At 38.2% G+C, this 15,553-nt stretch overlaps 1 protein-coding gene across 2 annotated transcripts in view; it reads right to left on the reverse strand.

Moving 5' to 3' along the window:
• The window catches only part of TPP2 (tripeptidyl peptidase 2), a 56,484-nt gene that overhangs the window by 40,660 nt on the left and 271 nt on the right, over positions 1 to 15,553 (reverse strand). For both annotated transcript variants that reach the window (XM_076361429.1, XM_076361424.1), the window contains exons 2-9: positions 9,016 to 9,144; positions 7,767 to 7,862; positions 7,241 to 7,345; positions 6,454 to 6,578; positions 5,569 to 5,732; positions 3,348 to 3,502; positions 2,222 to 2,298; positions 1,595 to 1,722 (exon numbers count right to left, since the gene is read on the reverse strand). In XM_076361429.1, the coding sequence (XP_076217544.1) occupies positions 1,595 to 1,722; positions 2,222 to 2,298; positions 3,348 to 3,502; positions 5,569 to 5,732; positions 6,454 to 6,578; positions 7,241 to 7,345; positions 7,767 to 7,862; positions 9,016 to 9,144 (979 nt within the window). The remainder of the gene's footprint in view (positions 1 to 1,594; positions 1,723 to 2,221; positions 2,299 to 3,347; positions 3,503 to 5,568; positions 5,733 to 6,453; positions 6,579 to 7,240; positions 7,346 to 7,766; positions 7,863 to 9,015; positions 9,145 to 15,553) is intronic.

Genomic DNA, 15,553 nt, shown 5'->3' on the forward strand with positions numbered 1-15,553 from the left:
TCTACATTTCTTTCACAACCAATCACTTTTACATGTTTCCACTCTCTCCCGCACCCCTTTGTCTGTGTTTACACTTTTACAAACTACACCAACCATACCTCAAAGCAACCTATGTGAATTGGTTCATGTTCACGTGGCTCACAGCTACACCACCTGGAGCAGATGGCCACATCCACACAGCTCAAACACAGTGATAAGACAGTCATTACTTTCCTGTATATCAGTTCAAAGTGCCCAGAGCACATAAATGACTATGTCAAAGCCTGTGAAAGTTGTATTTTTAGAACACGATGTCAAGGATGCACATTGCATTGTGTACCTATTCTAAAGTGTACACTCCATTTTCTTTATGGCACAAGCACTATCAGGGTGGTAGAAAATTACCATACCAAGCTAACAAACAAACTTGGCAAGGTCCACGTCCATATTGTCTGTGTGAACCAAGCCAACCTGTCGACTGTATTTTGCTTTACCCTCAAAAAACAAAAAACCCTATCTAGTTCACTCCAGATGGAGGACAAGAAGCAAGCTACTTTGCATGCAGAGTGAATGATCACCCAGTCTCTAAAGTGATACAACAAGTAAGCTGAATTGACAGAGTAGATGCACTGTAAAAGCAAAGCCAATGCAGACCTGAAAAGAGCTTGTTAGTTCCAGTTCCAACCCCCAGTCCCAGTAGCGGAGTAATTGCAGATTAACTTTTAGAAAGTAATCGGCATTAATTCTACTAGCTGTCCTAAAATAGTCTCTCTCCAACTTTCAAGTCTACATGCTAGTCTCCTTGCATGAGAATTCTGAGATTTAACAAGCAGTAATGCAGTATCAGAGCATTTATATAAAAATTAAGACTAGGGAAGTTACCCCTGAATGCTAGACATTTTGCTAAGTCTTATACATCAATCTTTCACTGAAATATCAAAAAAATACACTAGCCTATCAGAAAAAAACAATTCTTATGCCAGTAATAGACTTGCACAGAAGTGGTACTGCAGTTGCAAGAATTCTTCCCCTAGAAGGACTTGTCTAGGTCATGTCATGGGATTATTTTATATCCAAATTAAAAAGCTTCGTTGCACTACAAATAGAAATTAGATTATCTGATGAAGACAGATGATCTAAAACTGTGGTTCTGACAATTCAGAATGCATTACAAGACTTTTCAAAAGAATAATTAGAATCCAACTTGCTTATATTTTTTACAAGTTGCACTTACCAGCAGCTAATGGTCTGAGTGAAGCGGTGTGCTCAGACGGTTAGTTAAAAAAATAATCTTGGAATCTTCAAATAGGTCAGACCACAAAGATTTCTTTTGCAAATTCTATGCAAAGCCACATCAAATCAAGACATCAAATCATCCACCTCCTACCTGTTTTCTACATAAGGTCTCGAATTGAAAGAAGATAATCTAAATTTTTATACCTAAGCATACAGCAAGTGCCTCCCTCAGAATTAATCTTGTAGCCCAGTAGTCTTTGATATTTTTTTAGATTTACTTCAGCAATCAGCCAGTGATCTCAAACATGTAACACAAGTACAAAGCTTGCTAAGACAGAAACTGAATACTGTCAAATTTTTTTCTAAACAAATTATTTACCTATTACACTAGATGTAGTTCCACCAGGACATCCTACTGTAGAAAGGCAAGGGCCATTATTTCCTGCACTTGAAACATAGATTACGTTGTGTTTCCACACTGCTTCATTAATTACTTCACAAATTCTCCTGATGTAAGAGAAAACAAGTAAGTCATTTAATCAACAATATTGCTTTCTTCCCACAGGGCAAAACTCCCATCTCTAGTAGAATCCCTATGACCAGTCACAGAACAAGGAATATTATGCGGCCTGCTTCCCACACCTAGCAGAGGCAGTTCCAGTACAGAAGCCGACCACAAAAAATATCTTACGGCTTTAAAAAGGACTAACAGTTATGTAGTAATATTAGGTCTTCAAAAAAACCCCATAGATCATGTGGTGTTTCAACTACAAAAATTCTTTGTTATTCAAAAATATTCTTTGCATTATAAATCAATAACACTTTCGATAGGTTTACTTAACTTTGGAAGACAGTTAAAAATGTAAACTGCAACAGTTTAATGTATATGAATCATTTGGGCCTGGACAATTCATTCTTACTGACAGTTCATTTACACAAAGCTCAACAAATGTAATTCCACTTCTGAGACAGTAAAATACTTCATATTAACCACAGTAGTACTTACCCAGAATTTGGCCAATGTGTTGCCTCTCCATAGCTATAGTTGACAAGATCACATTTGTATTTTATTGCTTCTATCATCTGATAAAGTAAAAATAAAAGCCAAAATACATACTAGTCATAGAATAAGTCACTTAAAGAATGGCAAGAAACATCTGCTTAAACTGATCTGCTACAGATCAAAGAAAAAGGGATAAATTTCTTTTGACTCAACAAAAGAAAATAATTTAATTTACTTCAATCAGTTATTTAAGTGGTATTTTCCCAGTGAAAAACAGAATAAAAAAAACAACCACCCCCTGAACAGTCTTATTCTTGCCATGTTCCAAGCTATAAATTAAGACATTACCTTAAGAGAAAACTGCAGACATCATTAGTATTGTCTCAAACGCCTGTCCTCAACAACATAAAATTCTCCTTTCCTATGCAGTTTGGTTAAATTCCAAAAAGTCACAAAAACATTATTGTACATCTTCATGTTGCTATAGCAAGATATTCTATGTGCCACAAATATAATTTTCTATTTTCAGTTCCTTTTCTTTTTCCCCATCAACTCACTATATGGAAAAGGTCTTGGGCCTTTCATCACTAAAAAGGAGTAATATTTTTCCTCACTCTTAAGAAACAGTTAAGAAGAGTTAAAACAAATTCAGCCACATGGGTAGATACTAGTCTCTATTCCAGATTTATTTAAGTATTTTAGTATTCTAGTTATCTAAGTAACTATAAAAAAAATACACTTACAACACAGAATAAGGAATTTTAAATAAGCATACGAGTAACTTAGCCCATGTGTCAAGCTAGCCAGACACACTGCAACTCTATCAGTCTGAAAAACCCTGTAAGTGCTCTACGCAACATTAGTCTTGTTTTAATATAAAACATTAGTCCTAAGACATGTTTTAAAATATATTCTGGTTGGTTTTGTGGGGTTTTTTGTTGGGTTATTTTTGTTTGTTTTGGATTTTTTTTTGGGGGGTGGAGGTGCTTGGTTGTGGGGGTTTTTTTGTTAGAAATATTCTAGAACCATAAAAACACAGCTTATAAGCAAGTAGAGCAGAAAGTGTTCCATATGTTCTACAATTAAGTCACACTGTTGAGATTAATCGTTTATTCAGTGAAATACCCACAGCTCTTATTAGACCAGTGCCAGTTTCCATTGTACTTAGTCTCGTATCGCCAATCTTGATTGCAAGAACCTGAGCTCCAGGAGCCACACCATTTCTTTCTGGTTCTTCTGGAAAGTATCCAGCTGCAATACTAGCCACGTGTGTTCCATGTGCTCCTGAGCAAATGAAAAATTTTATCACTGTATGTTTAGTGAACTTCATTCATACCAATTCAATACACTACAGCTCAATTTTCACTTATTGAGCTGCAAGTATATAAATCCAGTTGGCAGACAGTCACAAGTGGTGTTCCCCAGGGCTCAGTATTGGGGCCAGTTCTGTTTAATATCTTTATCAATGATCTGGATGAAGGCATCGAGTGCACCCTCAGTAAGTTTGCAGACAACACCAAGCTGGGCAGGAGTGTTGATCTGCTTGAACAAAGGCTCTACAGAGGGACCTGGACAGGCTGGATTGATGGGCCGAGGCCAACTGTATGAGGTTCAACAAGGCCAAGTGCCAGGTCCTGCACTTGGGTCACAACAACCCCATGCAGCACTACAGGCTTGGGGAAGAGTGGCTGGAAAGCTGTCCAGCAGAAAAGGACCTGGGGGTGCTGGTCGACAGCCGGCTGAATATGAGCCGGCAGCGTGCCCAGGTGGCCAAGAAGGCCACTGGCATCCTGGCTTGTTTCAGAAATAGTGTGGCCAGCAGGAGTAGGGAAGTGATTGTCCCCCTGTACTCGGCACTGGTGAGGCCGCACCTCCAATACTGTGTTCAGTTTTGGGCCCCTCACTACAAGAAGGACATTGAGGTGCTGGAGCGTGTCCAGAGAAGGGCAACGAGGCTGGTGAGGGGTCTGGAGAACAAGTCTTACTAGGAGCGGCTGAGGGAACTGGGGTTGTTTAGCCTGGAGAAAAGGAGGCTGAGGGGAGACCTCATCACGCTCTACAGCTACCTGAAAGGAGGTTGTAGCGAGGTGGGTGTCGGTCTCTTCTCCCAAGTAACTAGTGATAGGACGAGAGGAAATGGCCTCAAGTTGCACCATGGGAGGTTTAGATTAGATATTAGGACAAATTTCTTCACTGAAAGGGTTGTCAAGCATTGGAACAGGCTGCCCAGGGAAATGGTTGAGTCACCATCCCTGGAGGTATGTGGCACTTAGGGACATGGTTCAGTGGTGGACTTGGCAGTGTTAGGTTTATGGTTGGACTCGATCTTAAGGGTCTTTTCCAACCTAAATGATTCTGTGATTCTATAAAATGAGACCAGGGTTCAAATCACTTTAATAAATGTCATATTATACTAAGGGAAAAAAAAAGCAAGTATACAGCAGTAATCTGCAAAATAAAACAGCTTTTTGAGGGGAGAAAGGAGGCAGCAGGTGGAGAGAAAGGAAGTATTAACTTAATTCCACTAACAAAAGTCACTTAAAAGGCTCAACACTTCTTTCTCAAAGTTATGAAAATTATACCTGAGATGACTCAGATAGTGGGGATTAAGAAAAAAATTAGAAATAAAACTGCACAGAAGTATAAAAAGGAATCTCTCAAAAAATTACCATCAATTCAGAACCAAGAACTGCTTCTGTAGTTCTACTGACATGGGATAGTTTCATGAGAAATTAAGAGCTTTTTTCAAATCAAATACATCCATACCACCTTAACCACTAAGGATGCTTCCAAAACAAAACATGATTATATAAAGAACACACAAATATGAGTTCAGAGTGGTTGGAGCTACAGCTATAGTGACACCTACCATCACAAAAAAATTTGGATAAACTAAAATAAAGATTAATACCCCTTTTGCTGATGGATGTCTTATTTAAGATTCTTAAATTATACAAGCACAAAGGACAGCAGCTAAAAATCAATCACCACCCTATATTTAAGAAACAAAACAAAAAAGCACTTTGAAAGAAGGTTCTCTCTATTTTAGGCTTTAAGATGCAGGAACATCTTAAAGAGTACCTAAGCATACACATTCTATGTATACATCCATAGGAACACAAAGTTGACAATATCTCAGACAAAAATGCAAACAAGTTTGGTAATGAGCTGCCATTATAGGTTTAGGTCAGGAAGTCTGAATATTGATCTTGATCGCCATAGTAATGAATGCTGTCTTAAGACAGCTACCTTGAGCAATCCCAAGTATCAGAATCAGGACCCAAGACTAATTGCTGCTTCACGTGATACCTACTCAGCAGCAAAATTTTCTTAAGATTACTTTCATTTACCTCCACTTGTCACAATGGAAAGAAGGTTTCCATCATCATATATATTCACAGAATAATTCAACATCTCAGATGTTCCGAAAGATCCATATTCCTGAGCCTCTTTGTAGGTTCTCAGCACTGTACAGCTAGTTAAGTCACCACTCTCACTTGTATCTATGCAGGCTCTGTTGACAAAAAACAAAAAAAGGCAATTTTCCAGCAGCTGTCAACTTTCAGTTATCCCCCCCCCTCAGCAAGGGTACCATAAAGACTTCAAGAAGTCTGGTTCTGTGTTTATGGTATCTTACTTCAAGTCAATATTTTTAAACCTGTTTTTTTACACTTAGATTCAGAAACTACAAAGATCTCTAAATAAACTGATTTTCAAACACTACTAAATTCAAACAAATCTGTCTTTGAAAAGCAAGCATATGGAAATTCAGGCAATTTCTTCAAGGAAGAAATTTTACTAAAGCTAGCTGTTCAGTGCTGGTACACAAACATTTGAAGTCTTACCCACTGTTCTGTATGATGCACATTATCAGTCAAGAAAAGTGCCACAGTACATCCTGAAGTTTGTGCAAAGACTTCTGTTTTGGTTTTGTTTTGGTTTTTTTTTTCCTTATCACCAATGGATACTCAAAGCAATTTTACTCTGCCTCAGAATAAAATCCCACAAGCTTATACTTTATATCATGCTGTCTTTAATAAGACTTCATTCTACCCCATCTTCGTTTAGGATCAGAACTTTGTCACGCAACTCAAGTGATACAGCAGGGTTATTTTAAAGCAAATAATATTTAAGACCTCTATAAAGAGGGTAAATTGAAAAGTTAACACAGTCTTCAATGCAAGCTGCTGTTTTATGTGCAGAACAAGACATTTTAGATAAGTTTAGGCATTTACCTCCAGGTCTCACCGTCATTCCATACTAGACAATCATATACTGGGCCAGGATCACTATATTTTTTCTCAAAAGAATTCAACAGTTCCACTTGATTTTGAAGTTCTTCCTTTATTAGCTTATTTACCTAATAAGGCAACAAAAATACAGTTAGAGTATTTCTAAAATTATTACAAGATAGGTAATCCTATATAACTTTCTGATGCTATACATTTGTTCCATTACTTCATCAAGAAAGTAAGACTATACTAGGACTCACAAACATCTAGAATTTCAATGGTCTTCAACAGTGCACTATTAATTTTTGGCCTATTATGTATAACTATTTCCAATTTCTGTAACTGTAACATTTAAAGCCCTCATTTCTTTTACAGATTGTTAAATGATACAGAAGTGACCTGAGGCATTTCTGGTACTTATAGTACCTAGTTTACAAAAGAAAGGATATGTTTAGAAGATTCCAACTTCGAACACAGCAAGGATGACAGCCTCAAAAAAGAGCATATTAAATTAAAAATAAAACTTACTAAAAATATGCTACAAAGTATTTGAAGTAATACCCTTTTCATATTTGACAACAAGTTTAGAACGTTAACAACACTAAGCAAATCAAACCACCATCCATACACAGACTTTTTAAATTAATCAGAAGACACACTGGTAAGTTATCTGCCAAAATAATCACAAGTATCATTCCTTCACTCATCTAATAAAATATTACAATCCTCTCAACCAGTAACAAATTGTTGCAAGCAACAAGTTTACAAATTTATTTAGACTTATACAAACCTGGGAGGGAGAGCTATGAGCAGCATCAAATTCTTCTTGTTTCCTACAGGCCTCTGCTAGAGCCAGTCTGTGAACAGGATCCCAGAGCTTTTCCTTGCGTTCTTTCTGTAAAATAAAACCGGGTTCCTCAATATATTGACAAATACATATGTCAAAGTATGAAGACTACAATAATAATTTAAAAGTTCTGATTTGAGACACAATGGCTAAAAAAATTCAATACAATACTATAAATAAACATCAATTGCTACACAGAAAGAAGAAACAGGGGTCAGTAATTTCTAGACTTTTTGCCTCAATGGACCACTCTAAGGAAGTCTACTGGGCCACCTCCTGTTGTTCTGAAAAATCACAGAAGAAATGGATCATGTCAAAACTAAACAAAAATCAGTGAGAGAATAGCTCTCAAGCACTGGCTAGCAGCCTACGTGTGTTAGCAAATCATATACTGTAGTTTCCTAGAAAAACTTAAGAATCAGAACAGTGAAATATGATTATACACCAGAAGCAAAATGTAGTTCTTTACCTGAATCCTCTCCTTAAGAGCTTTAGGATAGATATCATAGCCGTTTTTTATGCCAATGTGATATTTGCCTGAAGGATTTACCCAGTTCGCTGGAATCTACAGAAAAGTATATTCAAAAAGAGGTTAACCAGTGGCGTAAAAAAAAAAAAATCAACACTGTGTAAGAGAGCTTAGCAGAACAGACTTGCAGATATCTAATTCCCTGTCCCCATGACAGTAACTACTGCACTAAGCTTCAGCAACATGAAATGGCAATTTCAATCCAGTTCCAAAGAAATCAGTATCAATTCATGTGACACTGCCATTGAACACCTTTAGTTATCAGTTGCCCTGATACTCTACTTTTAAAACATCCAGCCCTAGTAGTGATTTTATTGGGTAGAGGTCTGGGGAAATAATAGTACTATGATTGAAAAGAGGCACCCTAGCATGAAGGGGTATTATGAGTAGAGGTCATGACAAACATCTAAATGTCTAATTTTATATCTTGCTGCAGTTTAGACAGTATATCAGATCCACTATTCCTAGTAACAACAGCAAAAGAGAGCAACAGATTCATCCTTACAATCACATTCTGCGCAAAATTCAGAAGAAAGCTGATAGCATGGAGAGATCCAAAGATTTGATGCCCCCATATCACCTCATCAATCTAACCAGCCAATCAAGAACATGTCAGTAAATCACCAGTTCTACATAGCCGAGACCTCTACTAGATCTCATTGTATCCTTTCTGAAAAGCCTACACCATTTCTGTTCTAGTCATAGTGAGAATGCAGTGAGCCTACAACTAAGTCCTCACAGATTTTTCAGTCTCTAGAACTATTTACCACATGAGCTTAACATGATTCCTCTTGTAGTTTATACAAATGTGGAAAATACCAGCACTTTTAAAGACAGAATCATGTCTGATATTTTTAAAGCATGTTAGCATGTTTTCTTCAGCCAACTTCCAAAACTATATCAGATACTGATCTGAACAGAGAGTAATTAAATAATTATCAAGCCTGCAACAAAACTCTGTACACTCCCCCATTCAGCTATAGAGAATATTCAATATAAAGACACATGAAAAGTAAAAGAAATGTCAGGCAATCTGTATGACAATGAACAAATGCAGTAGTAGTTTTGGATAAGATCTGGTTAAAAGGAAGTAAGTTCTGCAGAAACCAAAATAGGTGCTAAATTTGTTGTTAAACAAGAAAGAAAGAAAAAGATGCCCAGTGGTGTCTCTGTACCACCAAATACTCACCTTTAAAGTTCTTCCAGAAAGACCAGTAATTTCTCCATCTTTAGGTTCTACAATGGTACATGTAGTTACATCACCACTGCCTGTTGTATCAATTATATCAATTATCTTAGGTTTCCCATCAGTTGTAATCTGAAAATATGAGCACAGAAAAATTGAAAATGTAGTTGATTACCCTTTAGCATACAAACCAGGAAATTTTTCATTTTTGTTAACAAAAATATCAACTAACTTTCTTAAGCACCCAACCTTTAACTGAAGGACATAAAACCAACTTGAAATGAGTTAAATTTTCAGTGAACTAAGAGCAACGTGTCCATCTTTCTGGTTTATACAAATTCACTAACTCATTTGTAAAAAGGATTTAGAGGAGAAAGAAGTAAAAATATTGTATTAATAAAGCACAGGAGCCTCAATTTAAAACCAAGCCTAAATTTGCAAAACCATTTGCAAAAACTACTATTCGTATTCAAATGATTTGCTGCATTGCTTCCATCTCTCCATTCTGGCCAATTTTTACAGTAATGAGTGCACAACTCTAACAAAATGAAAGGTGCTGAAGTATATGCACTCACAAGCTTGAGTCTCTTAACTGAGCTTAAATCTAAAAGGAACACAAGTTACTATCATATTTTTCCTGTTTCAAGGATTCTGCTTCATGTTTTAATCAATCTGAAGTGTTAGGAGCTATGGCTATATATACACCTAATACTGTATAAAGAGCATTTTTACCAGGGTGAGGAGAAAGAGAGCTGACTAGCTAAGAAGAGTTTACGAGCATAAATTTAAAGCCTCCTCAAATTAAATGAAAACTAGCCCTGATAGACTTTACAGTAGTTGCAGGCAACTAAACAACATCAAAAACGAAACCACTAACCCACTTAAAGTTCCTTTTACCTAAAGGAACCTTCTACACTATTACCAAGAGTATGATTAAGTTTTTTTTTTTTTTAAACATTCAGCAAAAATATTCAATGTTATCTTCTTGTAATAACATGCTTCATCTAGTAGGTATTGTATGAGTTTATTCAGCAAAAACTATACTCCATATACAGTAGTATTTGCTTGAAGGGAAATATGAATTCAGAGGGCTGGAACACCTCTCCCATGAAGAAAGGCTGAGAGAGTTGGGGTTGTTCAGCCTGGAGAAGAGAAGACTCCGGGGAGACCTTATTGCAGCCTATCAGTACTTAAAGGGGGCTTATAAGAAAGATGGCAGCAAACTTTTTAGCAGGGCTTGTTGCGACAGGCCAAGGTGGAATGGTTTTAAACTAAAGGGGGGTAGATTTAGACTAGATATAAGGAAGAAATTTTTTACGCTGAGGGTGGTGAAGCACTGGCACAGGTTGCCCAGAGAGGTGGTGGATGCCCCATCCCTGGAAACATTCCAGGTCAGGTTGGACGGGGCTCTGAGCAACCTGATCTAGTTGAAGATGTCCCTGCCCACGGCAGGGGGGTTGGACTAGATGACCTTTAAAGGTCCCTTCTAACCCAAACCATTCTATGATTTTATGAATCATAAATTTGGCCATATGGACCTATTTTTACAGTTCTACATTAAAGATTGCTTTTTAAAAAAAGAAAAAAAAATTAATAATCTTCCCAACACCTCCTCTACACTAACTACACTGAAAGTGAAAAAAGCTTCTTGTTCAGAAAAGCAGCAACATTTGCTGTTTTCTATCATTTAAATATTTGGTATTGTTGCCTTTATTCTCTAACAATAATTTTGATGCTAGACATAACATATGGCAGATAGTTTTGCTCAAATCATGTTCTGGAATTGTGAATTCAGCTGCTAGAAGTTAACAACATGATCAAGGTGTTTCATAAAAGCCACCCTGTTGCTGCCAAAAAGACAATAAGGGTCAAGCTTTTACCACACCTCAACAAATAAGGATAAATAATTCCAAGGTCTCAAATTCTTAAGGTTTAAAAAAACCCCAACAAACCACAAATGAAAACCACAACCCAACCCTACCCCGCAAACAAAAAAAACCCAAACAGAAAAATAACAAGCACCCCCCCCCCCTCAATAAACACAGGTTTAAACAGCTGAAAAAAAAGAACCAAACCCAAAAATCCCAAACCCATAGCAACCATAAAAAGAACATTCATTTCATTTCCCAGAAGGTAACAAGTACTGCTTTTGAAGAGGCTTGCTAAGGAAGAACTTCCAATACAGAAACCAACACTGTTACTCTGTTCATACAAATTCATGTTCAGTTAAGAAAATTGTTAAGGCATGTTAAGGTGGTAAAACATCTACTGAACAACAGTTACACAGTAGTGAAAATTTACTTGGGAAACACAGTACATAGGCACTCAAACCATATAATTTTCTAGCCTTTGTAATTAATGCCTTCAAATGCCAGCCTCCACTCGCAGAAAAGTCAAGAGCTGCTCCAATAATAAAGCAACTGCAAGCCAAACCTGAGATTACCAGAATCGAACATTTTGCAATATGCCTCTAATCAAAGTGAATTATTCAGTGATCAAAGCACAAGAAAACAAGAATGAAAATGTAATCCAAGGTGACTTGTTTGAAGTAGACAAGTTACACTGCAACAGGTGGCCATAACACAGATTTATGCCATAGCAAGCTTGGGTAATTTTAAAAGTTGTTTCCTAGCCAGGAAGGCAATGTGCAATTCCTACACTATACGGCTCTTTGCCTCCTAACTGAATAGCAGGTCCACACATGCACGTGAGTTTGTACAGTTAGAATCAACAAATTGGAGTCTTTCAGTCACACACAAGAAACTCAGAGTTTCAGGTGCAAAGGTCCGAGGTTCAATTCCTAATGGCAGCGATCCAGACAGGTTCACGGTCATTTAGTGCAAGTAACCGATATGGCTGCTTCTGCTGACGTGAACCGTAGTTTGGCACACTGCCTACCAGTAGTAATGCTACAGCGAAACCCAGAGTTCAACTGGGTTTTCCTTTTCAAGTCTTGTAATTCTGGGGGGGGGGGCGGGGGGGGAAATCACGTGAATTTGATCAATTCCCTTGTGTGAACAGAAAAATCCTGAAGTAATGAATTTATTAGAGACAGAAGGTACATTTTAGTACCTTTTGCAGTAAAATTCAAAAAATGAAGAACTTGTATACAATTAAAAATATTGTATAGTGTATTTACAACAAAATCCCCAATCCTACCTTTAATATCATGGTTTGCCTACAGCCATTTGAAAAACTAAATAGTCTACTAGCTTATAACTGAAAATTATTTTGTTGTTTATACATTTTAGTTTGAAAAACATACTTTCACATTAGGTCTGACTTTGTAAAACAAATAAATTAGTAAGTTGATCACATTAAAAATAATCTATCTGCATAATCCTGGCAGCTGATCAGTATAATAGAAGTAGAGAAGCACCAGTATCTGTGACAATCCCAAATTAAAAGGCAAAGCCAGATGCATTTGAGCATGTTTTTGCCAGACCATACAAAATTACTGATTCCAACTGACAGCTATTACAGCAACAAGAGATGAACAAGTTCTTCAGCACTTTGGTCACGGGACAGCTGATCATCATCACAAATAAAATAATTTTCAAGATTTTTTTTTTTTAACTCAGTGCTGAAAAGCAAGCCAAACCAAACTAGCTGCTACTGCTAAAAGGTTGTCTCATAAAAGTACAAGCTAATTTTAGTAAATAATAATTTCAACAGGCACTTCACAAAATAATCAAAATTGCAAGAAGCAGATGAACTGACTTACCTATCGTGAACATAACAAGAAGTGACAACAGCAACAGGGAAAGGACAGGGTGGAGTTGAACAAAGACTATACATACACAACCACAACGCTCCATTAAACGTACCTTATCTGCCCACCTAAAATTTCATCAGTCACTGGGCCTTAATGAGGAATTACAAGCCATGACTTGGCAGATAACAAGAGGAAATAGATTCTACCAAGAGGGCTGAGAGGGGAAAAAACTAGCATGAAAGAAGCAGACAAACTGAACTTTACAGTTGGCATCAGCAGGTGGAGCGTAAAGCAATGAAAGACAAGGTGAAAAGAGTTCCCTAGAGGGCAGTGGCTACAAAAGATTCAGAAAGAAAAGGAAAGTAAGTACAAGTTAGATTAACATTTTGTGTGGCAAAACAAGCCAACCAATAGAAAAATGAAATCGATATAAGAAGGTCTGTTAAGCCCAGTAACTATTCTCTCTATAGCAGCAAGTGTCCAGGGAAGCATATAAAAGTAATGGTACTTCCCTGTTATACTCTGTCCCCAAATCTTTTCGTCCCTCAGCAAGCGATCATATGCCATACACTTAAGGTATCAGTGTTTACAAACCAAAGTATAACATCAACAAGCAAAGGAACCCTACCCAGGAATGAGGCGCTAGGGAGCAGCAAAACATAAACTGTTTTGTTTTGACTAAAACCCACTATACTCAAAACAGGGTAGCTCATTTTGGCCTGTAATCATTATTGACATTAACCTGAACTCGAAGTTGTAATACCCATTAACCTTGCTACATATGCCTTCTCTTCCCTCTAAGCAACTGAGCCAATTCTCATAGTTCTAACTCCATGCCAGGCCAAGAACTGACAATAAGACTGACAGTAAGAAAAAGCAGCAACAGAGAAGACAGGGGCATTAAAAAAAAAAAATTGTCCCAAGGTTAGAAACTACTTGTCGCAGCGCAGCCACGCTGTGTTGCTGTCTGTACCCAGGACACTGTCTTATTCCGTGGACACAAAATGTAAACTGCCCGATACTCCACAGAGTGAGGACATCCTCTTGCTGAAAAAGCACTTACAAAGCTATTCTACAGACTGTGCACGGCCTACATCTCCTTTATAATTCCCTGTACAATAAGCCTCCCCCTTCTGTAGTTAGCAAGTAGCCTAAGTCAGATGTATTAAGTGGTCAGTGTGGAAAGAGCACACAGCTTCTTTTCATGTTTCTCTAACATCCCTGCAAACTCACTCTCAACCATTGCAAGATTAATTCCACCCCCCCAAAGTTCTATAGAAATCTTTTACTTCACTACCTGAAATTTTATCCTCCACATAAAGAAAAAAAGTTGAAGAAAATTGGTGTGGTCAACACTGAGATCATGAGGGTTCGTAAGTATCCCTTTTATCCCTTATAAGCCTCGATATGAGTATCCCTTATCCCTTATGATAGCCCTCACCTATCTCAGAACAAAGCTTCCCTCTACTGCCCATAAACTCATGCTTTTTTTTTTTGGTTGACCACTCGTCATTTATAATCTCTAGAGATTTAGGTTTTTTGCTTTCATATGTGAAGCTTCAGAACTATTGACATCCCATTTATATTCACATCTTCCTAATTGTCTTTTACGGCTTTCTGGTCTGCTGACTGTATTATCTTGTTTGCTTTTTGGCTAGCTTTCTTTAAGCTTCCTAATTACTATTCCACTTACCCACAACTTCTCGCCAAAAGCACCAGTTTCATTCCAGCTTAAATCTATCGAAGCTACAGCTGTCCAGTCCCTCCCTCCACCCTACCTGTCCTCTTCACTCACCCTTTCACTTACCTGAACCCCGTAAGGAGTCATTTCAAAACACTGAACTAAAGATCTGCCAGGGTTAAGTCCCTGAACTAGGTCACTTAGGAGTAAAATCTGTGCCTGTGCCAAAGAAAGGGCAGAAACCAGCACAGGCCCTGCTTAGTTAAAAAAATAAAGGATGCAGTATCCAAGTGAGTTGCATACAACTCTCTGAATCATTTCTCAAGGCTTCCTTTGCCACATCTCAGAGAAAACATGTTGACAAGAAATTGGAAGCAGTAGTGACATAAAAGGCCACATACAAACTTACATGATAAAGAAATGTTGAGACACAAGAGTTAAAAGAAATAAGGAAGCGCTGAGAAATGCCAAAATTAAAATTACATACACAGAAATTTACAAAACTGAGATCGAGATCATAATGGCAATCACTGTGCGATCTGAGCCACAAAGCTAGCAGATCCAAAAAAAGCTGGCAGAACCAAATTTGATACAGATTGTTATTGCAATAGAACGCACGAAAAATACACTGAGAAAGAGAGGTATGCAAATTTTGCCAGAAATACACTTTTCATGTAAAAGATCTAAGCGGCTGTTTGCAGCCTCTAGCTACCTACTGTTGAAGTAATGCTAAGGCTTAACAAAAACACAAAGCGTTCTTTTATAATGAGTTCTACGTGAAAGAAGACAGCCAAAGAGATTTAAGTACCACAAAACGCCTGTGAGTGGCTTAAAAGGAGGATCCTTACACAAACAGCCGAAGCGACTGGTGCGGAGCCCCTGTCTACAGGATTCCTCCGCCCTCCCGTACCAGAGCCCACGCTTACGCGAAGGGATACTCAGCGGGAACTGTAAGCAAACAAACAAGGACAAGTCCCCAGGACAGCTCTTCAGGGGCCTCCCCTGCTCCCGCCGACGCCTCGGGCCGCCCAGAGGCCATGGCCGCTCCCGGACGAACGCCCCGGCCCCGCACTCGTCCCCGGCCCCTCGGCCCGCACAACGCCACGGGGGCAGTCCGGCAGGGCCCGGGTGCTCCCCCCGCCGCC

This window comes from Aptenodytes patagonicus, chromosome 1 (genome assembly GCF_965638725.1).
Source record: "Aptenodytes patagonicus chromosome 1, bAptPat1.pri.cur, whole genome shotgun sequence".
In the NCBI taxonomy this organism is placed as follows: Eukaryota; Metazoa; Chordata; class Aves; order Sphenisciformes; family Spheniscidae; genus Aptenodytes; species Aptenodytes patagonicus.